This window comes from Corticium candelabrum, chromosome 11, assembly GCF_963422355.1.
Source record: "Corticium candelabrum chromosome 11, ooCorCand1.1, whole genome shotgun sequence".
In the NCBI taxonomy this organism is placed as follows: Eukaryota; Metazoa; Porifera; class Homoscleromorpha; order Homosclerophorida; family Plakinidae; genus Corticium; species Corticium candelabrum.
The window spans coordinates 2,870,509-2,895,280 of NC_085095.1; the positions used below are offsets into that span (position 1 = coordinate 2,870,509).

A 24,772-nucleotide genomic window follows, 5' to 3' on the forward strand; every position below is an offset into this window, starting at 1 on the left:
GTCCGCCTCATTCCGGAAATGGAAAAAACGGAAGTAACTTTCAACTGCTCTCATTCTCTCAGTACATTCGCAAAAAGTCCTAATTTTTTCTAAAGTACATTTATGTAGATCTTTTAACTTAGCTCAAAAATAATTTTTGATTTTTGCGCTGCAGTAGCCTTTTATGTTAACACACAGTGTAAGATCGCTGTCTGGTTTCCAAACCTGTACGTACACTGTAGTATAGTAACTCACGTTACTAATACATCCTCGGAATGTTGACCAAATTTGGGTACTGACGTCGATCGTGCACCACAATTGGATTCTCATTAGCGGCCCATGAGCTGTAAATGAGAACAGTTTCCAAAGATCGTATAGTGGGCTTTGTTTTGGCTGGACGCTGTTTTGGAAATTTCCGGTAACACTATATTTTTATAACAGCAGTATTTCATTCTAATGAATGAGAAGTACTGTATCTGTCTATCAACTTGAAGTAGGTTTCACAAACATATCTAATAACTTGTCCAAGAGTGTTGTGCCGGTTTTTTTGTTGTTTATCATACAGAGAAGTAAAAAGTAAGCGTTGAATTAGAGTTTATGTATGGGGCATAGCTGCCAACCGTCCCAGGATTCCCTGGATTGTCCCGGGATTTGGCCCTCCGTCCAGGCGTCCCAGTCGGCATTTTCTGGGATTTCCTTGAACATAGTCAGACAAATACAACCGAGAGACTCGATAGCGAAGTTGAAGTCATACACACATTCCGTCCTGATTCTAATGATCTTTCGAGTTATTTTCTGGCCTGTGGCCTAGTGGCTTTGGTTTCTACAGCACATGCAGTTACAGTAAGCTCGAATATCGATGAGAACTGCGAGGTCGTGCCTTCTGTGGGTAGCATCATGGAAGCTGGCAGGAACAAGAAGAGACCAAGGGAGACTTTGAAACACTGTAAAGACACTAGATAAGGGGCGTGGCAGTTGGTACTTAGTATCTCGGGAATGTACGCTAAATTCAGGGAATTTGGGTGTTTCCGGGGTCTCACGTCCAGAGGTTGGCAGGTATATGGACATTTTTGTGTTTGTAGTTTCTCTTTCTGGGTTTGCGTAGTGTCTTTGCCAAAGTTAAGTGTTAGACAAGAAGACAAGCTCATATTCTGTTGTACATTGGAAGTTTTTGCAGCAGCATTCGATAAAGACATTTGAAAATAATATTTGTGTAATAATTTAGTTAGATGTATACGTCATGTGTAGTGAATCATCATACAAGGCCAGTTGTTAGTGCGTGAGTTGTGATCTATATGATCATTTTACATTATCACTGCTTTCTTACCATTGCCGTCTGCGTTTTGCCAAACACTGATCTCCAACTGGTATCTATGCAATGTATATGTGTAATGCACATTTGGCAAAATATTGTCTAAAATATGATACATATTTTCAGAACGTTTACGACACAGAAATGTATGAGCACACCAGCAAATATTTATTTATATAGATTTTGTTTGTTTGATATTTAGTGGCTGCTGTTTGACCTTTCCTAATTTTTGGTTTTTTCTTTCTCTTCTCTTTTCTTTATTCCTTTTTTCTATTGTCAAAATGCTGTTTTGGTTGTTGCACCAAAGATATCAGTGACGTTGTATAGTATCAGGTCATATCGATATATAAAGATGAAACAAAACAATTAGACTTAATTAAATAATAGATTGCAGTAATAAAAAAGTAAGGCTTGGTGAGATGCTAGGAATGTTAATGTTTTATAAATTTGTTGTTTTGGCAGCAATGATAAATATGGGTTTGTGTTTAATGCGAAATGGGCAACATGAGAAGGCTTTTCCATTGCTGGAGAGAAGTTTAGCTATTTTGAGAGAACACTTACCAACAGATCATTGGCATGTGGCAGTAGGTGAGATAATTATCTTTATGAAAGTTGCTGAAGTGATTAATTTTAGTGACTTTGACAAATGCAAATAATGTTTTTGTTGTACTGTCAGTCCATTTGTGGTGTGTTTGTTGTAGGTCTTATTAGTTTGTCTCAATGTTGTTTACATCTGGGTAACACGAGGAGAGCCTTACAACTGTGTGATGATTCTCTGTCTATTGCATCTCAGTCTCTGCCTGCCAATCACCCACGCATTGCACTATGTACAGTGAATATTGAATGTAACAAAAGTTGTGTGGAACACTATATGTTAGCTGTTATTTACACTATAGCTATGGATGTGTTGTCACAATGTCATCGCGAAGCTGGTAATCTAGATGAAGCAATAGACATTGCACAGCGAAGTATTGCCATACACAAGCAACACTTGCCTCATACAAGGCAACATCTTTGCACATGTAAGCGATAGTTTGTTCAAATAGTGATGTCTGTTTTAAATATATCTATATAAATGTCATTAACCCATGCAAGGCCTGCGTGTGCTAGGGTTATAGTAATCACTGAGGGCACTGGGGCACGTGCTCCTTCAACTTTCCATCTGTCAAGTGACTTGCTCATATACCATATTTCTGCGCATTTAGCTGCATGCCAGTACAGGCGGGGATTACCAGAAACTTGTTTGTCGGACTCTGGTAACGATGCCGGTTTAGTGCGAGGGAGTGCTGGTAATGGCGAGGGAACAATGTATGCACATGCGTAGTAATTCTACGGCACACATGCTGTGACCTAGAGAATGCAGCTTGTCTTGAAGTCCAGCTCAGAAAGAGAAAAGTCAAACAGCCAGAAGGTATTGAGAGTGGATCTTCGCAGTGTGGCCGTAGATCATACACAATCGTAAAAACTAGCGGTACTACGTAAGTATGATGAGATTGGTGGAACAAAACGAAAGTTGCCGGGAGAGTGTCTCGTCTTTGCGTATAGGATTAGGTTTGAAGAAGCAGAAGAACACACAGGGCTGACAGATAACTAAGATCGAGAGGAAGACGATGAAGAAGAGGAGGATGAAGGCAAAGAAATTCAAACATTATAGGGTCTTAGTGTTTATTTATGTTAGTTCAATCAATATCTAAGAATGGATGCAGCATAGATCTATGGGTCCAGTCTATAGGGAGGTTGGTCAAATCACCTCTCTTTCTCTGGCATGCCGGTATACCCGGGGGTATACCGGAACCTTCGTAATCCCCGGCTTAAACCGGCATGCAGCTAAATGCATGGAAATACGTTATAAGGATGGCAAGCGTAGAAACTGATAACATTGACATGACATACTGAACTAACAATGTAGTGTTAGTGTTGGTTTCCTGTTTATTTAACAAATAAATATTTTTTTCTCTCAGTAACATGATATATTTTTAAATATTGTCCATGTCAATAATACAGCAATCGCAGAAACTCTAAGAAACTCAGAAACTTGCTATGATTAATAATACATTTAGCCTTGTTGTGCAGAGTCACACTCTTTTAGGGAAATGTGTGCACTCTCAACCAAAATCTAGGTTCCTACGCTGCTGGCTAATACCGCTGTAAACCAGCAACGCTACGACCACCTTGTTGGCTGGATGTGGGTGGGTTGCTAGACGGATGTGGATGTGCATGGGTGATGTGATCATATACCGTTTATGTTATTGGTGATTATTATTTTTGTGTCGCTTGTCACAGCATAATATACCTTAACTATTAAACTCGTTTATTGACAGCTAGAAGTCTCACTTTTCATTGTTTTTGTGGCTAACTTGACTGAGGTGCAGGTATGGAGACACGTGCTAGATTGCGAACGTTGTATCGTACATGGCATTATGTTTTTATCATCATAAGGGGTGCGTTTGGATAGAAAACCTATTGAAAACGCCTGCCAACGACTGCTGTTTATTTCCTCTTAGGAATGACGTTGTGATTGGAGTAAGCGATGGATTCCTTTGTTTTGTGATTCTACTCTACAGTCACACTCTTTGCAATAGCACACATGCGCAGTATTTATCTGAACTTAACTGTTCGTTCCTTTTTAGTTGGACATTCAACATTTGATTATTCTGTTTGGTTATTATGGATACAACTTGGGCAGTTCACTCATCATGCCCATATTATGTTAACTGATGTCACATTGACGTTGATTAGGTTTTGCGGAATGTATTCGTTAAGTTATTGGTGTTTGTAATGTGCTGTCAGATTACTCAGACAGAGATCTAATGTATTTCTCAGTTGACAACGAACGTATCAGTGGTTTAAATAACTTCAACATTAGGATGGACGTTTAAATACCATCAGATTGGTGTTGGGAGATTTTGATATCTATTCTGACGTCATAAGTATTAGACAAGAGCGGTGTGTTAGAATTCACATTCTTACAACAAACTAATCGATTTTGATTTAACACATATTGAAATTGAGTTGAATATTGAAATTTATTGTTAATATTAATTATCACTTGTCATTGTAAACATGGATTGTTGTGTCATTTTAGCTCTGAACAACTTAGGATCGTGTTACCATGATAAAGGAATGTTGGATGCAGCAACTAGAGCATGTGAAGAATGTTTGGAGATTAGACGTTTATGTCTTCCTAGACATCATCCTGACATTGGAACCGGTTAGTTTGATAAGGTAGTTCTTGTTTGTTAGTTGGACATTCAACATTTGATTATTCTGTTTGGTTATTATGGATACAACTTGGGCAGTTCACTCATCATGCCCATATTATGTTAACTGATGTCACATTGATGTTGATTAGGTTTTGCGGAATGTATTCGTTAAGTTATTGGTGTTTGTAATGTGCTGTCAGATTACTCAGACAGAGATCTAATGTATTTCTCAGTTGACAACGAACTTATCAGTGGTTTAAATAACTTCAATATTAGGATGGACGTTTAAATACCATCAGATTGGTGTTGTGGGATTTTGATATCTATTCTGACGTCATAAGTATTAGACAAGAGCGGTGTGTTAGAATTCACATTCTTACAACAAACTAATCGATTTTGATTTAACACATATTGAAATTGAGTTGAATATTGAAATGTATTGTTAATATTAATTATCACTTGTCATTGTAAACATGGATTGTTGTGTCATTTTAGCTCTGAACAACTTAGGATCGTGTTACTATGATAAAGGAATGTTGGATGCAGCAACTAGAGCATATGAAGAAAGTTTGGAGATTAAACGTTTATGTCTTCCTAGACATCATCCTGACATTGGAACCGGTTAGTTTGATAAGGTAGTTTTTGTTTGTTAGTTGGACATTCAACATTTGATTATTCTGTTTGGTTATTATGGATACAACTTGGGCAGTTCACTCATCATGCCCATATTATGTTAACTGATGTCACATTGACGTTGATTAGGTTTTGCGGAATGTATTCGTTAAGTTATTGGTGTTTGTAATGTGCTGTCAGATTACTCAGACAGAGATCTAATGTATTTCTCTGTTGACAACGAACGTATCAGTGGTTTAAATAACTTCAACATTAGGATGGACGTTTAAATACCATCAGATTGGTGTTGGGAGATTTTGATATCTATTCTGACGTCATAAGTATTAGACAAGAGCGGTGTGTTAGAATTCACATTCTTACAACAAACTAATCGATTTTGATTTAACACATATTGAAATTGAGTTGAATATTGAAATTTATTGTTAATATTAATTATCACTTGTCATTGTAAACATGGATTGTTGTGTCATTTTAGCTCTGAACAACTTAGGATCGTGTTACCATGATAAAGGAATGTTGGATGCAGCAACTAGAGCATATGAAGAATGTTTGGAGATTAGACGTTTATGTCTTCCTAGACATCATCCTGACATTGGAACCGGTTAGTTTGATAAGGTAGTTCTTGTTTGTTAGTTGGACATTCAACATTTGATTATTCTGTTTGGTTATTATGGATACAACTTGGGCAGTTCACTCTTCATGCCCATATTATGTTAACTGATGTCACATTGATGTTGATTAGGTTTTGCGGAATGTATTCGTTAAGTTATTGGTGTTTGTAATGTGCTGTCAGATTACTCAGACAGAGATCTAATGTATTTCTCAGTTGACAACGAACTTATCAGTGGTTTAAATAACTTCAATATTAGGATGGACGTTTAAATACCATCAGATTGGTGTTGTGGGATTTTGATATCTATTCTGACGTCATAAGTATTAGACAAGAGCGGTGTGTTAGAATTCACATTCTTACAACAAACTAATCGATTTTGATTTAACACATATTGAAATTGAGTTGAATATTGAAATGTATTGTTAATATTAATTATCACTTGTCATTGTAAACATGGATTGTTGTGTCATTTTAGCTCTGAACAACTTAGGATCGTGTTACTATGATAAAGGAATGTTGGATGCAGCAACTAGAGCATATGAAGAATGTTTGGAGATTAAACGTTTATGTCTTCCTAGACATCATCCTGACATTGGAACCGGTTAGTTTGATAAGGTAGTTCTTGTTTGTTAGTTGGACATTCAACATTTGATTATTCTGTTTGGTTATTATGGATACAACTTGGGCAGTTCACTCATCATGCCCATATTATGTTAACTGATGTCACATTGATGTTGATTAGGTTTTGCGGAATGTATTCGTTAAGTTATTGGTGTTTGTAATGTGCTGTCAGATTACTCAGACAGAGATCTAATGTATTTCTCAGTTGACAACGAACTTATCAGTGGTTTAAATAACTTCAATATTAGGATGGACGTTTAAATGCCATCAGATTGGTGTTGGGAGATCTTGATATCTATTCTGACGTCATAAGTATTAGACAAGAGCGGTGTGTTAGAATTCACATTCTTACAACAAACTAATCGATTTTGATTTAACACATATTGAAATTGAGTTGAATATTGAAATTTATTGTTAATATTAATTATCACTTGTCATTGTAAACATGGATTGTTGTGTCATTTTAGCTCTGAACAACTTAGGATTGTGTTACCTTGACAAAGGAATGTTGTATGCAGCAACTAGAGCATATGAAGAATGTTTGGAGATTACTCGTTTATGTCTTCCTAGACATCGTTCTGACATTGGAACCGGTTAGTTTGATAAGATAGTTCTTGTTTGTCTGAATGTAGTTTCATTCAATTGTCTGTTTTTGTGCAGTTTTGTGGAATCTTGGTGTAGCATACCAAAAGTTAAACAACATTGAGAAGGCAACTGTTGTGTTGAGAGAATGTCTGGCAATTAGAGAGAGAGCATTTTCTCCAACACACCCTTGTGTTATTAATGGTATGTAAATCTTATTTATTCAATGTATTGTTTTATTGTATTACTCATTAATAATTAACTGTACCATGTAGAGATGAACGTAGACATTACAAAAGTAACAACAGTTACATATAAGTTGGTATTTTGAGATTGCAAACTTTGTAATGTTTTACTAAAGAAAGATATTAACAAAACGGTTTTTTCTTACCAGTTTGTTATTGGTAAATGTCAATATTTAAATTCATATATATATATATATATATATATATATATATATATATTCTTTATTTAAATACATCTTAGTGTCATCTAAAGAAGAAAACATCCCAAAAATGCAAAATCATGCTCTAATGCAGTTCTCCTTAAAATTAACTTTGCATTGTACTCCCAAAGTTTAACCGATAACTATTCAGAAAGACTTTGGAGAGCTTGGTTCAAAGTAGTCCCAGTGAACATCGTTGATTTCAAAGCAATAGTTTTCAGAGTCTTAAGACTGGCCGGAGTCCAACACCCCAAACTTTCTATAGAGAAGAAATCTGCTCCACAATGAGTCACATTAAACTCACGCCTCTCCATTTTTTTCAGCATTTTCAGCTGCACTGACTTCAAAAGCAGCAGTGCAGACAAAACGTTGTTGCAATGAATTGCGGACAGTGATGTCAAAAGAGCTGGGTAAGGAAGTCTGGATGATAAATGTCACTAGAACGAGATAGATTATTAGCAGGACAGTGCTGAGCAGAACAGTGCTGTTCTTTTGTACAAGATTTGTTGTCAGAAAGTAGTGTATGCCACAGTATATCACATAAAGCATTGTTACGTTTCAACAAGGTACTGTCATAGCTGCAACCTAACAGGTGATCACCAAACCGGTCGATGACTTGGCCACATACGCAACTTAAAGCGTTGGATTTTGCTACAGGAAATATAGGAATGCCCAACCATAACCTGATGGCAACTATAAGTTCATGCTAAAGCATGGCCAGGCCGAGATATGTGTTTGGTGTTGCTCTTAACCAGACTCCAGCCTGAGGAGAAGCGATAGTGTTGATCCTTGTTCTGTCTCTAAGCTACACCCTTGTTTCAAAGCCTCCAATTGAATTCTATCAAGGTGTGATTGCAATGATTTTTGTGAAGCAACAAAAACATTGGGAAAGTGACTGGAAGGCTACTCAATAGCTGCTGACAAAGCCGATCTTTCATCACAACTTTTCCTTGAATTTCAACCATATCCAATGTAGAAATGGAAGAAGCATCATGTAATTCTGATGACAGTTAAGGCTTTAGCTGAATAACCTAATAGCTGATTAACAAGCTGACGGCTTGTGTTACAGCTACCAACAAAAGCAGCAGCAGACAAATATAGAGCAGAACACAGGCCAAGACCTCCTAAACGTGTTGGCAAAGAAGCTTGCCTTCTTGCCAAGTTTGAGATGGAAGAACGTGTTATATAGCATAAAGCTCTTTGCATCCTTATGTCAAATTTTGGTCACTGACCATGTGACTTGGAACTGTGTGAATAAGATTGTTGAGTTTGCAAATGCTCTAGCTGGCAACTTCTTAATAACTGAATTTTTCCACTTGTGGATCATTAAGATCTAAAAGCAAATCCTGCCACTCCAGAACTTGGTTCACTTCTTGCTAAAAAATTCCTCAAACTATTGGTCAGAGCGAAGTAATAGTGTGCCCAAGAGGTTTATTCCTCCATTACAAGGAGACCCACTTCTAATTATGTCAGCGGGAAAGTCATGAAACAACTGGTCTCCGGAGGGCCAAAGGATTTCACATTTCTCTAGGTTCATTTAAAGGTCAAATGCTGCATGTACCCTTGGAGATAATAAGATTCAGAAAATTGGAAACAGAGTCTCTCTTACCATTGAATGTGCCGTCATCAAGATACCAGATAGACAAGGAAAAGAGTAGAGGACCCAAAGGGTCTCCTTGCTGGACAGCAGCTGTAGAAGAAATGTGGTTTTGCCCAAACCTTGAGCTCTCTTGAAAGTTGATAAGACCATCTAGCCCATGCAAATATATCTGGAAATCTACTTGCCACCGCTGCAAGAAAGATTCTTTGTAGTTTTTAAACAACACCTTCATTTAAGCTATTCTTTTCAATAGTGTCCGAAAGTTTGTCCGTCAAGTAAGAGTATATATTTGGAAGACGTGGTTGGACTGCAGCGCAACGAACACAACTAACCTTCGTAGTACCTCTCCAACAGCAATGGTGCGTACACCGCCACATTTCTTCTGAAGAGCTAAGAGCGGTGCACCAACCAAACAAGAGGCAATGGCCTCATCAAAGTTTCCTGCTAGATTTTGTTTACCAATAGTCAGTTGGTGAAGACAATGTGTGTGTGTGTGTGTGCATGTGTGTGTGTGTGTGTGTGTGTGTGTGTGTGTGTGTGTGTGTGTGTGTGTGTGTGTGTGTGTGTGTGTGTGTGTGTGTGTGTGTGTGGTGTGTGTGTGGTGTGTGTGTGTGTGGTGTGGTGTCATTCGTGGGTTGGCCGTGAATGTGCATGAGAGCATGTGTTGTCACTGCGTCTACTTGTATGGTGGAATTTAACAACAGAAGATTGATTCTCTGTGTTACAAGTTATTTTTCTTGGATTTTGATTTGTTGATTTGCAAACCTTCATTCTTGATTTACGGATAATTTATTGGTGCGCATACACAGTAAAAGTATATGGGTATCTGCCTTGTGTGTGTCCCACTGAACTTTGAACGCTCATTTCATTGTGGACCGAAGCATCAACATCCCCAGTGCTTTCATTCTTTAGTGACATCATTTTTCCTGTTTTACTTATGACGTGAAATTTAGTTTTGCATGGTAAAATCATGTGCTTCCAATCTGCTTGATACTGGCTGTCTTGTATAATTAATTTATCAAGACCGTACTTATTGCTACTGTCTATTTGACTGATTTTACTCATAAACTTGGTGAGATTTGTCAACCTTTGTACTTTTGGTTTACAGTAAGACTAGTAATAGTTTCTATCAACTGTTGTTAAATGATATTTATGTCCTGGTTAGTTAATTAGACTTTGTTGGAACAATTGATTGTTGTTTGTTTTCATTCTTGTTTTCTTCCTTGTTCTCTTTGGTCGAGTTTCCACTAAACTGGTTTAAACTGGTTTAAGGGTTGACCTGTTTCCACTTGCGCTAAACCAGTTATATTCTAAACCTAAACCGATTTCTTAAACCCGTTTTGTAATGGGTTTAGCAAAGTAGATTAGATTTAACTGTCATGTGACAATAGCGTGCTTGTTTAGATGGCTTCTGACAACGCCATTTTGATATCGATGATATTGACTATTTTGCTGGGATGTAAGATGTAAGGGTTGTTTACTAAAGGAAAGAAATCAGCAGCTACGGAGAGAGAAGACAATGTCCTTAGTCATCGTCATGCAAATTCTTACTAGCAGATGCTGAATCAGTGGCAACCAACAGTTGCTCTGACTCTGCGACAGAGCAGCCCAATGCCTCAAAATAAGGCGTTCCTATATGGTTTGTTTGCATATCCCGGATGTGCAAGTTTCTAGTGGAAACAGTCGCTTTCTTGAACTGGTTTAGTTGTTAAACGCGTTTAAGCTAAACTAGTTTAAGGTGCAGCTAGTGGAAACACGGCCTTTGTTATGTATGTGTAATGTTTGGTAGTATTGAAGTCTCTGGGGAGCATTGCATATGATCAACAACTTTACGATGAGTCATTACGATATTATGGTAGAGTACAGGACATTCTGATGAGAACATCTCCAGCATCAGAGGATATGGCTGAAGGCATAGACAATCATATAGATGTGTTAATTAATAACATTACTATCTTATTGTTATTGTGCCTAGTGTGTCACAACATGGGAGCGTGCTATGTCAAGTTGTCTCAATTAGATGCAGCAGAAAAGGCATTTTCCCAGTCATTGCAGCTCAAAACTTCTCTTTATTCACCAGGACATTACAAAATATCTAACAGTGAGACATTCAATATAGACACAGAAGGTATGTGTTGGTCTGGATTATTGTGTCTTGTTGATTTGCAGCTGAAATGCTATTGCACCAGCTGTGGCAATTGAAAGATGGACGTTAAGAGGATTGTTTGATCGATGTACCCAGATTACATTGTAAGTACTGTTCATTGTGATATCATAATCAATAACAATATTTAGTTGTAAAGCTGTGCTTTAGCTGCTTCTACTCTATACACGCATTTGGTAGCAAGAATATATACTGTTTTGTATAGTAGCAACAGCATACAGTGATATATATATGTCAGTCTGCATGTACGTTGTGTGCGAAAGAAGCTGTTTATGTCTTTCGTTGTCTGGAAAGTGTTGGTAACAGTTAGGTTAATTGCTTTGTTAATTTGCCAGTTAAGACTTACTAGTCATTTTATTACTATCTTGTTTTAGGTTTTATTTGCTGACCTTGTGGAGTTTCGTATGTATTTGTCACGTGATACCAGGTTCCTACAATCTGAACAGACTAATTGCCATGTATGCAAATAACGTATTTGTAATAATCTTGCTATCCTTGCTGTTGTGATGATCATGATGTATCTGCAAATTTACAATTTATTATAGTACATGCATAGTATTGTTAATTAACTCAATTACATCTCATGCTATTAACCAGTAACGTTTTTGAAACTACCAGGTACTACTATGAAGGTCAATGTGAATGTACATATTAATTGTTGAATATATATTTATTTTGAATATATATTTATCCAGTGTGTATAGTTGGACAGCTTTGAAGTACAGTCAATTAAATCACAGAGAATCAGAATGGAAGAACATTTTAACCATCTAATTTTAATCTTCTGCATTCTTTCTACTTCACAACAGTTCAACTCGTGGGTATTGTAGGTGTAAATAGTAGGCATTGGTAGCCTCGTCCTCAGACTCACGTGAGCTTGGCAGTGTCCGGTTTCGTATTACACTTTCAACCTCTCAGTGAGTAGTTGTAGAAATACAAAGTGAATGACCAAGTGACTGAGCATTAGTGACAATTATGAATATTATTTTTATAGCACAATAACATCAACTAAGACTGCAAACTGGACTTTTTGACAAGTGTGTGATGCTTATAAATTATGGTGGCGAAATTGGGGCCATGCAACTAGAACATTATCCAAGTTAAAGTTTTGATATCAATATTATTGTCAAGTGTACGTTTAATTATCAGATTTCTATCAGCGACTATCTGTTGAATAGATTGCGCAGTGGCTGTTTATATTGATGTCCTACTGCAGTTACAGACCCAATATCTGTAACAACAATAGTATCATAAATTCGATCTTATTTGAACCCTATAATTGTACTGAAACACATCTCTAAGGCGCTGCTTGTAGTGTAATATCATAGCGACTGTCGTTTCAGGTGACCTTAAAGTCAGTAATTAGTAATGAGAGTTACTGCATACGGGGCATAAATGTCGCTCCAAGTTACGCAATGTTAGATTCCCTTATGAATGTGGAAAGCAACGAATGGGATTGATTTCGCGTAGCATTCAGAGGCGAGGCAGATCCATACGGGGGTACTGCATGCATATGGGGTACGTGCTCCCTTTCAGCAGAGTGAGTAAGGATCGCCTCAACGACTTGGATGCTCGATAATGTATCTGTGTCCATTGCCATTGCATGTCTCGAACTCTTGATCAGTTGCCTCAAATGGTTCGCAAATGTCAGATAGATGACTCAAGAACCTTGCCAAGTAGTTCACCATTCTTAGCAAGCGACGTACTCTTGCAATATTGGTCGGTTTTTGCATCTTCATGATTGCTTTAATCTTTGATGGGTCGGGTTGATGACCTTCCCTTGTCAAAATGTGTCCCATGTAGGTCACTTGTGACCTTGCAAATTTGCACTTGTCTTTGTTGAGTGTGATATTCTGTTGTCTGCATCTGTTAAGGAGTGTAGTCAGATTCTTGTCATGATCTTGTCTTGCTTCATGCTTGGTTGTTGAAGAATTGTCACAGGAAATTCTGTTGCTAGGAAATTCTGTCGCGGCGACAAAATTTTCTAGGAAATATTGTCGCTCTATTTCAACGTAGCGACAGTATATCCTAGGACATTCTGTCGCGTCTAGGAAATTAAGTCGCTAGCGCTGACGAAGTACAACAGAAGGCTATGCGAGCCCATCTCCTCAAGGTCATTGAACTCAAGGTTCTCGTGCCATTTCCAGCAGTGAAAACAAACAAGAGGATGAAGCGTGAGTGTTTGCACAGGGAACGCCTTCGAGTATACTGTGCCTGCAGGTTACCAGATGATGGAAGGAAAATGATGCAGTGTTCTTCCTGCAAGGAGTCGTATCACGTCAACTGTGTAAGTGTGCCAAAGAAAGTACTGAAACGCAGCAATGATCCATGGTCCTGTAACTCCTGTAAGCAATAGTTTAGTTGTAATTTGTGTTCGCCTTGTATCATGCATCAGTTTGAATCAGTTAGTCTTCTGGTTGCAGTAATATTTCCTTTTACCATGCAAACTTTCATATGTAGTTGCAGAAATAAATAAGCAAAAAGGTTGCACATGTATATAAGCAGTGGTTAAAACAGATGGAAAACAAGTTGTATAGAAAAAATGAAGGTATGTAGCACATCAACATAATTATACACGTATGCACTTGGCAAGGGCAGTGTTATATATACCTAACAATCATAAGAAATAAACAACTGAGAGGTCATATTCATAGTATAGTGCACGTGAGGATACCATGTTTTATCAGCACAGGTCTTAAAGATAATCTGGGAGGTTTCATTAACCTCACAAGCTAATGTTAGCCGAGTTTTGGAGTACAGATACATGCGCACTTGCGATGGTGTACTGAGCGGCAAAATTTCCTAGACGCGACAGAATGTCCTAGGATATACTGTCGCTACGTTGAAATAGAGCGACAATATTTCATAGGAAATTTTGTCGCCGCGACAGAATTTCCTAGCGACAGAATTTCCTGTGACACCATTACCAACAATAAGGATATCATCAGCTATGGTGAATTCTCCAGATAATCCTTGTACTGAAATATTTGTAGTGCTGTTGCTAATCCGAAAGGCATCTATTTCCATTTCTATAACCAGTATGGTGTATTGAATGCTGTTAATCTACTTGTATTGTGATCCTGTTCAATGTGCCAATAACCATTCTTGACATCAATGACACTAAAGCCTTTGGCTTCTGCTAGTTCTGGCAACAGTTCGTCGATGATCGTATGCATTGGATACGGCTGCCGACCTGCACAGGGTTTGTGCAAAGGCTGCGGATCTATGCATACTCTAATTTGCTTGTTTGCCTTCTGAATAGTCACTAAGCTTGATATACATTCCACTGGAACATGAACGTTGTCTATCATACCATTTCTCTCATCTCATCTCAGTAACTCAGACATCAGTTGATCCTTCACTGCAAGTGATAGTCGCCAAAATGGCATTTTCACTGGCTGTCTTTGAGGATTGACATCCGAATGAAGTTTCCTTTTCAGTTTGCCAACTTCTCCACTGAAAACATCACATATTGTTGCAAAACGTCTTGTCTCACTTGCTGCATCTTGTCACTGTTTGTATTTGGTTTATTGAAGCAGACTGAAAATTGTCATGATATAGTTGGAGAAGCTTCATCTCCTGGCTTGTTCTAGCTCCTAGGACTGGCATTGCTGAGCTCTCCACCACCACCAATTCCTTCTGGTACTGCTTGCCATTCTTCGGATTCTTTACCTGTAAATAGCATTTTCCTATTGGCTTTGTCTTGCCTCCATCATATTAAAAGTAGTGAGAATTTGTGTTGTAGGCTGTAACTTCTGCATCTTGTTCACATCAGAGGTTGTAATCACGTCGCACGTGGAACCTAGCTGTGTCAAGCTGAAATGTGATCAGGGCACCTACTACTTCCAATGGTGCATATAATCTGTTCTGATACATTCTTTTCTGGCCTACTGAATGAATTGCATCATGTGGTGTAAATGTCAGTGTCGCGAGCGAGAATTCAAGAGCCTCCGTACGCGGAAGATGTGTGTGTGTGTGTGTGTGTGTGTGTGTGTGTGTGTGTGTGTGTGTGTGTGTGTGTGTGTGTGTGTGTGTGTGTGTGTGTGTGTGTGTGTGTGTGTGTGTGTGTGTACACAAGTATAAATGTATAACAATCTTGTCAAACTTCACGCCGATGACAGTTAACATTAATTCTCTTAGTTGCTCTCAGTCACACCGACCCTTCGCTACGGAACTTCTTCTACCTCGTCCGTCACTCTCTTTCTCTCCCACACTCTTCCTTCCTGTCTCCCCGCTGACCGACGAATTGCATTCTTCAAATAACTGCTTCCCAATATATAGTATTAGCGTCTCCCCTCAATCCCATGTATAGTATCGCAGCCCCTCCCAAACTTCAAATTTAGAGACGTGACATATATCTCCCCCGTTTGCAACTCAAACACGTCTTTGTTGGTCGCCGTTAGTACACCCTACTCAGGAAGTCGGCTCCGACATTTTTCGAACGTTTGATAACTTACACCGTGAAGCTGTAGCTTTGCAGATACATGGTCCACCTCATGATTCTATCGTTCTCGAATTTCGCTCTATCCAAGTATGCTAGCGGTTGATGTAGATTCGTACCCATTCCTCCTCGCGCGCGCTCCACGTCTTTTGGCACGTGCTTTTTGTTCCACTTGCCAAGAGAAGGACTGGTAACATATTACGTGATGTGACCATTTATCTCATTAGTTTAATTAGAAACCGATCCTGTAAATTGTTGCCACCTGCACTGATAATATGGTGTCGAGTAATTAGTCCCACGAGAGTACAACGCTAAACGTCGCAGGCCAACACAAAAAAACACAAAGCTTTACGCTCTTTCTAGGGACTGTTCAGAAATTAGAATTACAAAGTAGATCGCTTTCGTTGCAACGAGCGAAATCCTCGCTTCATGAACGTTGTAGCTTCACTATCTATCGGTAGCGAATGCACCTCGTACGCGCTCCTTTCGTCTATTGGCTACCATTCGCTTCATACTGAGCAGCTAGAGACATCTCTGTCAATTCCGGCTGGAGAAGACGTCGTCGTCATGATGTCCACTGCAGAGACACTAATGAGTTTGCACCTTGCGTGACGACAACTATTGCTAATAACTGTCTAATAGTCAAGGTAATTGCTACTCAATATATTCTTATAGGATCCTACTCGTGCCCTTGTAGCAACATTTTTTCGTCTCGGTTGCAGTTTTGACCAATCAATACACCGAAAACGTACCACGTGAAGAACTAGTTCTTCACGTGACATAATATGTTACCTGTCCTCCTGGCGAGTGGAACAAAAAGCACGTGCCAAAACACGCGGAGCGGGCGCGAGGAGGAGGACTGGGTACGAGTTTAGGTTGATGGTCTGTCTGGAGAATAAATTCTACTCCATAGATGAATCTCAAGAACTTTCTAAACCCCCCCCCCCTCCGACAACGGCTAAACACTCATTCTCGATGGTACAGAATTTTCTCTCTCGGTCGCTGAATTTCTCACTTGGGTATCCTACCGGGAATGGTTTTCCTTCGTGCGCCCACGCATACATCTGAAGCGTCCACTCGAATCAAGATACGCCTATCATGTTCAGGCAGCTTGAGTATGGGTCGGCCAGGTAGCGCTGTCTTCAGCGCCTAATACGCCCTGCCCTCTATTACGCTTCCTTCCATTTCAGTTTGTTTGGCAATCCTTTCTTTGTCAAGTCGGTCAGAGGAACTGCTATGGCCTCATACTTGGGTAAATATTCCTTATAGAACCCTGTTAGTCCTAGAAATGCGCGCAATCCTTTCTCCGTACCGGGCCTCGTAACTTTCCTAATTTTTAGGGCATTTTCCTCGTTCTGGTGAATAAGGCCGTGTTCGATCTCGTGGCCGATAAACGACAGCGTACGCGCTCCGTCGACACATTTGAAAGGCATAATTGTCAGAACGGTTTGGGCGATCCTCCTCAGAACACCGCTGAGAGCGGTAACATGTTTTCCGATGTAGGTGTATGAACGACGATGTCATCAATGTAGTGGTTCGCATACTCCAGTCCTTTCAGTAACTTTTTCAATCCTCTCACCAAAGTAGCTGCGAAGTTGACCAATCCGAACGGCATTCTGACGAATTCATAGGTACCGTTGTACACCACAAACGCGGTTTTGGGTACATGTTCAGTCTCCACGGGGAAGTGTCAGTAGCCTTTACATAATTCTATATTTGTAAAGTATCGGTCTCGGGAAAGATCTTGAACTATATTCACTAAAGGTGTCGTAGGCTCGGGGTCGCATGTGGTCAGACGATTGAGTTTTCTATAATCCATGCAAAGCTGGTTTTTTCCGTCCGGTTTCCGAACTAAAACGACTGGAGATGCGTATGGCAACTCCGATACCCGAATGATATTCATTTTCACCATCCCTGATATCATTTTCTAGTTCAGGCTTTATATGAAACGGTATTGCGTATGGCTTAGACTTCACCGGACGATCAGACGTTAGTCGAATCCGATGTACGGACAAGTCTGTCGAGCCTGGAAGATCATTAAAAACGTTTCTAAACTCTTCGTTTACCGCTCGAGCTTTTCTTCTTTCTTCATACGGCAACTCTTCACTTATTTGTACGTCCTCTTCGGTCTTTTTGGGGCGACAGGTTTCTTGCTGGAGCAGGCTGTTCCCATCCACGGAGTCGTCTTGATCCCATCCATCTGCTTCCAATATTGTCGCACTTGATACCTCTAAAAGCCATTCTCTCGAAGGTCGTTTACAAAGCTTGCCGTCGGTGTCACTCCTCGAGCGGTACCTTTTCAGTAAATTCGCATCGTAAATCTTTTTCTTTCCCCGTACTTCGACTTCATAAAATCATTGATTGCGACGATCTTGGTTACTCGGAATGGTCCCGGCCAATGCATTAACAGCTTGTTATTGTCCGTTGGTAATAGCATTAGCACTTCGTTCGCCACGGCAAACCGTCTCTCATTTGATCTTTTGTCGAAGGATCGTTTGTAGCGTCCTTGAGACCTCTCTAATTCATCACGAGCTACTTTCATAATCTCCTCCAGACTTTCTCTCGTTCGAACACATATTGATAGCTAGTACTCGTCTCGGTCTCGCCCTCTTCCTCTGTCCATATCGATCACAGAATCCTCATCGGTCCTCTCACCGTTCTCCCTTTGAGCAGTTCGAATGGAGCAAATCTCGTAGACTGTTGAGGGACTTCACAGTACGCAAACAAGAGGACATTGATATAGCGGTCCCACTGCCGTGGTTTTGCGCTACATAGTCTCTTTAGCGTAGATTTTTAGCGTAGCGTTGAATCGTTCCACTAACCTGTTTCACATAGAGTGATGTGGTAGTTAGATGTCGGATGCTGAGTAGACGTCATACTTCTTTCATACAGTCTGAAGTAAACTGAGTTCCCCTATCGGTGAGTAACTCTTCTGGAACCCCAATGCGGCTATAAATATTCACGAAGGCCTCCGCCACGTTCTCCGCGGTAACTTTCTTTAGCGCGACGGCTATGGGATATCTTGTAGCGTAATCAACCTACTTAATGATGTACCTGTATCCGCTGTCTCTAGGAGGACAGATAGGTCCTACCAAGTCGACGGCTACCCTCTTGAATGGAATATCGATCACAGACATCCTTGGAAGAGGCACCCAGGGTACTGTGCCTTTAGGATCGGTTTTTTGGCATACGTCGCATGATCTGCAGAACCTGGTCACGTTGCTTTGGATCCCTGGCCACCAGAAGTCGCGTTGATGATCCTGTCTCTCGTCTTTGTTATACCAAGGTGTCGGCTCATCACCGACTCGTTTTCAATCTCCATAATCTGCTTACAAAGTGTTTTCGGGACGATCACTTAACGTATCTGCTCTCCCTTATTCGCTTTGAGGTGCTTGTACAGTCGATACCACGCGCCGTTTTTGAGTTTGAACGTTACTTTTTGCCATCCTTTTTGGCATCCTTTTGTATGCGTTCTGGTTTCGTCTTGGTACGTGCGCAGCGATTTGTCTTCCGATTGCAAACGTGACAGTCGCGTTCTGTCGACATCCATCCATTCCTTCTAAGTGCTCGTCAGCAACGGGTTACTCCGGTCGGTCCTTTTTTAAGCCACTCGGTTAACGCACTGTCCTCCCACCGATTCACTCTCGGTTCGTTGGGATCTTTGGCATGGGGACGTTTCCGATAGCGACATCGTAGATCTCGTCGCGCGGGCACAGAGCCTTCAAGTCTCCTGTGAGGTATGGAGTATCGATCTCTATTATCGCCAATCGGACTTCCCTGACCGTGCAGTCCGCTAACTTGATCAACCCAAACTTTCCCGTGTACTGATCTGGTTTGATCAGCTCTTGTTTCACCAGTATGCTACTGCATCCCATGTCGCCTGCATACCCAGTCATCGACTTTCCACTCTCGTACAGGCATCTCTTTGTACTATCCGACACGATCAACGGGCAGTGTAAATTCGGTGGAGATCTGATGCGCCTTTCCGGAGATATCGCGCGGTAGCGGAGGTGTGTTGAATCGGCAGGAATGCGCGTCTTTGCAAAGTCGGGAAGACGACGACAATCTCACTTTCGTGATCTATAGATTCGGCGGCGCGCGAGAGACAAATTCGGAGGTGATCAGATTCACCGTCTTGGAGATCCTCTGCTACACAAACACACACACACACACACACACACACACACACACACACACACACACACACACACACACACACACACACACACACACACACACACACACACCCACACACACAATTTTGAATACCATTACAAGCGCTTAATAGGTAAGTTGGTTATCTTGCACAAGCACACAACTTAACTCTCATATCTGTTACTTTTTAACCATAAAAGCAGCTATGAAACAAACGACGTCCATATGTTTACAGCGCAGCACTCTCTAGCGACTAGTAGTACAGAGAACCATTGCTACTACCAAGAAACCGAGGCTTTCATTTATCTCCCTTTTCTTTGGTTCATCGATATAGTGCAGTCTTCCTTCCTGATGCCAAAAGTACAATCTCCGTTACCTCGAGAAGTGCTTGTACTACCTATCTGCAGTTTCGGGAAAGGTTTCGTGAACAAGCTATAGCTACTGGTAGATCGTATCGAAAGGATACTTCTGCGCTGACTCGCCAAATACCTTGAGAGACTGCTGAGAATGTGGATGCCATTTACTTATTTGAAGAACTTTATCTAACTTTAGATATAGTGTCTTGAGCAATTGCGCCCATATGTACGTATCTGGAGACGATGGGTCGAAATTATGATTGCAGACCAGCATGGGATCACCTACGGATCGAATGAAGCAACTAATTAGAGAAATCTCGTATGGTCTCTATTGCCTTAATGGCCTCTGCATTGGGCATCATATCAATCGTGTTTTGGAGAATTAAGAGGCTTCCTATATCACCAGGGTCTCTTACTGCACTGACACCGAGTGACAGGAATACAAAGTTTCTGTAAGCCTGGCTCCCGCAGTCTCTGAAGCCTACAACCGCACTTGAAAAATACCTACAAATAATAGCGACCCGGCAAGGCTTTGTCAGTCCAGATTCTGGATTCCGTGAGCCAGTCGAATCGCAGAACGCAGCAAGTGGTACTTGATGAGTACTCATCAACAGCACCAGAACCTCTTAAACCCTGTCCACACTAGACCAGAATGGATCGCGATCCGATCGGGATAGCGAGCGTCCACACTGCACTTTGAAAACGCTACTTCCGCCTCATTTTCGAAAGCACGTGACTCATAACCGACGTGTACGTGTCGCTTGTTTGCTTGTGGAAAGCGGATACAGCGACGTAAAGTGACCGAGAACAAAGACGAGTGAGGAGTGTTAAGCTGGATTTACAATATGGGAACGCTTGAGCGTCGCGTCGCGTGCGTCCAGTCACGTTGTCTTGCGTGGGAGTGGCACGTATCGCGTCACACGCGTCGTACCATTCACAATACGATTTCAGCGCGCCGTAGACGTCGCTGCCTGAATTATTGAACTGACCACTCGCACTTCGATTTTCTACTAGCAGAACTCTGCCGGAACCCCCAGCTTGCTCAAAATCAATTTCTAGGCGTTCTCCCATGTACGCAGGTCTTTGTACGTCTCGCAGTTGATCATCCGCAAGAAAGGACAGCTCCCTACACAATCTATAGACCGCTCAACGTCGAGTACAGCGCCCAAATCAATAATCTTTGCCCACGGAAGCCACAAGTTCATCTAGCGTTGGCTGTGATTGGTCGAAATCAAGGTGCTACTTCCGACGCGACGTGTAGAGCTTCCGGTTCGACGCTCAAATAGAACTCGATTCTATTTGAACGCGTCGCGTCGCGAGCGTCGCGTCCGTCGAACGTCGCGTCGCGTAGACCATTTACAATTTGAATTTGTACTACGCGAAGTGACGCGACGCGACGCTCAAGCGTTTGCATATTGTAAATCCAGCTTTAGATGTTCCGACTACGCGCGTATACGCGCGTAGCGTACGTGAGGGTAGCGCTCACAATTTCTAATTGAATTCAACCGATCGCGATCCAGTTGCCAGTGTGGACAGGCCTTTATATACTGCTGATATCTAGTTACTTCTATCTTTACAGGCAAGTGTTTATGATACGTACTTCATGTATGCAGTTTGAAGGAGTGACGAGCATCATGCCTAATATAGGCTATATTGACCAGTCCAGTTAATATAAAAATAATGCTGTTGCGTTGCTAGGTTTATGAGTCACTATGAACGAAAACATTGCAACGGGCGAATACATCAAACGTGTTGCACATAACAAATACGTATACATTGAACAGTGATCAGTACTGAAAAGAGTATATACGTATACGTAAACAGTAAACAGTCAATTATGAATATTAACACTGGCAACGATTTTGATTAGTTGAAGAATCTACACAATCATGTACGTTAGTACTTAACTAGGCGACCATTCAAGTGCATCATTTCATCCATATCAATGCAATTGTATACGCTGCTGGGACGTTACCATACTGCTCGAGGTCCGCCGCGCCGTCCAGTAACTACTCCTGACCATATGTTCAAATGCATCAGTTTGTAGACAACTGGTATGCTCATCGATTGTTGTCCACCTTTTACACTAGCTAGTCGTGTGCGTACGTGCACCACAATGTATACCACTGGTACGCTGATTGATCTCGGCTTGCCGTCCACGATTGCTAGTACTCGAAGTAAGTGCAACACAACTATAAGTTTGCATACTACTGGTATGCCAATTGCTTGCAGTCCGCTGTCCACAATCGCTCGCGGCCTGCGGTTTGCACAGAATGGTCAACCCAATGCAGAACAAGCATGGCAAAACGATAAATCCAACTAAACGTAATCCTAAAACATCAACGCCTTGCTTGCTTCAACACTGACAAAACACACACACACACACACACACACACACACACACACACACACACACACACACACACACACACACACACACACACACACACACACACACGCACACACACAGATATAGATTAGTTAACTTCTCACCCCAAGCCCACGTTTTCTGATATTCTGGACAAGAACAAAACGTTATAAATAAACTCGCGACATAACACCGCACTATCTCTCACCGTCATCTTCGTAAAATACTCCAGGAAGAGCGAAGGAAATTGTATACGGTAACAAATCACTTATCTTGACTTGTATGGAGACGTTTGTCGCTGACTCTGAGCTCAATGCATTTGCAATCGCTCAATCAAATTTATCTTTCAACTCTTCCGAATTAATGATAGATAAAAGTCGCAATCCAGCTCGGGTAGACAACCGTAATAACATCCTAGTATTGTTACTATCAGAAAAAAACTACGTCCACTTCAGACGTTGTGACTTTGGCAAAAGAGCCACGTTTCTGCGAAAAACTTCCTCGCGAAAGTGACTGTCTTCACTACTTATTGTCAGTGTTGCTGTAATTTCGTTATCGATGCAGACAAGTGAGTTTGTGAATACCATTGGATGTAACTTCGTTTCTTTTTTATTCATATCTTCCAAAAACCGGATTGCCAAAAACACCGATGTGACCAAGAGACCATCGACGACTGTCACTATCAAAAAACTCCTTACAAGATGAGTCGACATAAAACTTAATGAAGCCGCTGGTTTCGCATTTTGAAAAAGAAATGCTCCATTTGTCACAAAGGTATCTTCCAATCCGAGAAATGTTAGACTTTGTAAATAGTAAACAACAAAGCTTCTTAAATTCTAGTTCACCACTCAACGGAAGTACTTCTGTCAACAACCAGTGAGTATTCGAGTCTGTCCATTTTGCTTTAATACCACCTATTTCCTTCCGGTGTTCCATATCATTAATGAGATTGTTAGCAACTAATGCGTCGAGCATTGCTCTTTCTGAAAGCGCATAATTAATGTCCTCTGAAAGTTGATTTGCTGTTTCCCAACAAACTTTTTCTCGAAACCTTTTCAACAGAAAATCTACTTTTCCATCAACTACAAGAGATATATAGATTTAGAACACGCAGTCATGACTCGTAGCTCAAAGATGTTGCTTACAAAAGAAGTAATTACACTCATTTAGGAAAAAACAAGACAAAACTCCGTGACCCTTATATACAATCAAATAATTAACAGCGAAAATTGTTAGACAGGCAACACGCTATCCCAGCAAAACTGATTTACTTAAAATATTAACATTTAGTGTTTTTAAACATAAGATTCTAAACTTTGCAGCATGACTACCCAAATCATAGAAAAGGATAAATAGATTGCTCGTTGCTTGTAGCAACCATGGGCGCGTTCGGTTTGCAGTTCTGACAGTTCTAGAACTGCCCGAAAAGCTAGAACTCGCGTTCAATTTAGTTTTGGAACTGCAGGTCACGTTGGCGTCACTAGACACCACATGCTAAGACATTTTTAGCTAAACTATGGTTAAACAGCTAGTCTACAGCTGTATTGTGCTGCTTACATAGCAACACTAGAGTCTACGTGTGCCTCTAGTCATCTATGCGTCATAGCAACACTTAGATTGTTGGCGGCATCTGGTCTTGTGACAATGAGGTCATGCTTAGTATGTGTGACGAGTCATCGAGTCGTTGAGTCGGTTGTCTGTGCCTGAGTTACTGTACCCTAGCGCTTCCGAAAAAGAAGTCTGTGGGGCCAACAGCCATTTTTGTTTCAGAACTTTGGCACAGTGGCTTCCAATCATCGAAATCTGTCCCGAAGTAGTCTCACGTAGCCAGACCGTAATCCTGAGTACTCGTACCGCCTTAGCGCCCGAAAGTATATATATATATATATATATATATATATATATATATATATATATGACGCGGCGGTAAGGTCTGGCTACGCAAGACCAACCGCACACTCGGGTAGCTTTCTGAGGCTCGGAACCTCAGGCAGTGACATCATTCCACCGCACACGTGCAATCCTCTAAGTTCCATCATCTACTATAGAACTTGTGCAATCATTGTGTGTCTTTTCCTGCAGTCGTTTGGTTGCCAAGTTCACGTAGTGGAAAGTTACCAAGACTTGACGTAAACGATTGAATTTGATACTCCAAGATCCCGTTGTTCCCGTGACAATGCTAAAAAGCCTTAGATTCGCCACTGGTATTCAAAATTCCCTCTACACGTGTAGTTCATTATCATTGTCTTGACCGACAGCGTAGCCAAACTGCTAAGACTTGCTACAATCTAATTCTACCC

At 40.8% G+C, this 24,772-nt stretch overlaps 2 protein-coding genes across 2 annotated transcripts in view; one reads left to right on the top strand and one right to left on the bottom strand.

Moving 5' to 3' along the window:
- The window catches only part of LOC134186779 (kinesin light chain-like), a 12,659-nt gene extending 828 nt beyond the window's left edge, over positions 1-11,831 (top strand). The window contains exons 3-15 of the mRNA XM_062654833.1: positions 1,754-1,879; positions 1,993-2,118; positions 2,188-2,313; positions 4,377-4,502; positions 4,990-5,115; positions 5,603-5,728; positions 6,216-6,341; positions 6,829-6,954; positions 7,022-7,147; positions 10,778-10,900; positions 10,964-11,089; positions 11,158-11,238; positions 11,527-11,831. Coding sequence (XP_062510817.1) covers positions 1,754-1,879; positions 1,993-2,118; positions 2,188-2,313; positions 4,377-4,502; positions 4,990-5,115; positions 5,603-5,728; positions 6,216-6,341; positions 6,829-6,954; positions 7,022-7,147; positions 10,778-10,900; positions 10,964-11,089; positions 11,158-11,204 — 1,430 coding nt within the window. The 3' untranslated portion in view covers positions 11,205-11,238; positions 11,527-11,831. The remainder of the gene's footprint in view (positions 1-1,753; positions 1,880-1,992; positions 2,119-2,187; positions 2,314-4,376; positions 4,503-4,989; positions 5,116-5,602; positions 5,729-6,215; positions 6,342-6,828; positions 6,955-7,021; positions 7,148-10,777; positions 10,901-10,963; positions 11,090-11,157; positions 11,239-11,526) is intronic.
- A 2,647-nt stretch (positions 11,832-14,478) lies between these two features.
- Positions 14,479-17,026, bottom strand: LOC134186573 (uncharacterized). The gene is made up of 2 exons (XM_062654561.1): positions 16,767-17,026; positions 14,479-14,608 (listed from the first exon to the last, which is right to left on the bottom strand). The coding sequence occupies exons 1-2, from the start codon at positions 17,024-17,026 to the stop codon at positions 14,479-14,481; spliced, it is 390 nt and encodes a 129-aa protein (XP_062510545.1).
- Positions 17,027-24,772: the final 7,746 nt, after the last annotated feature.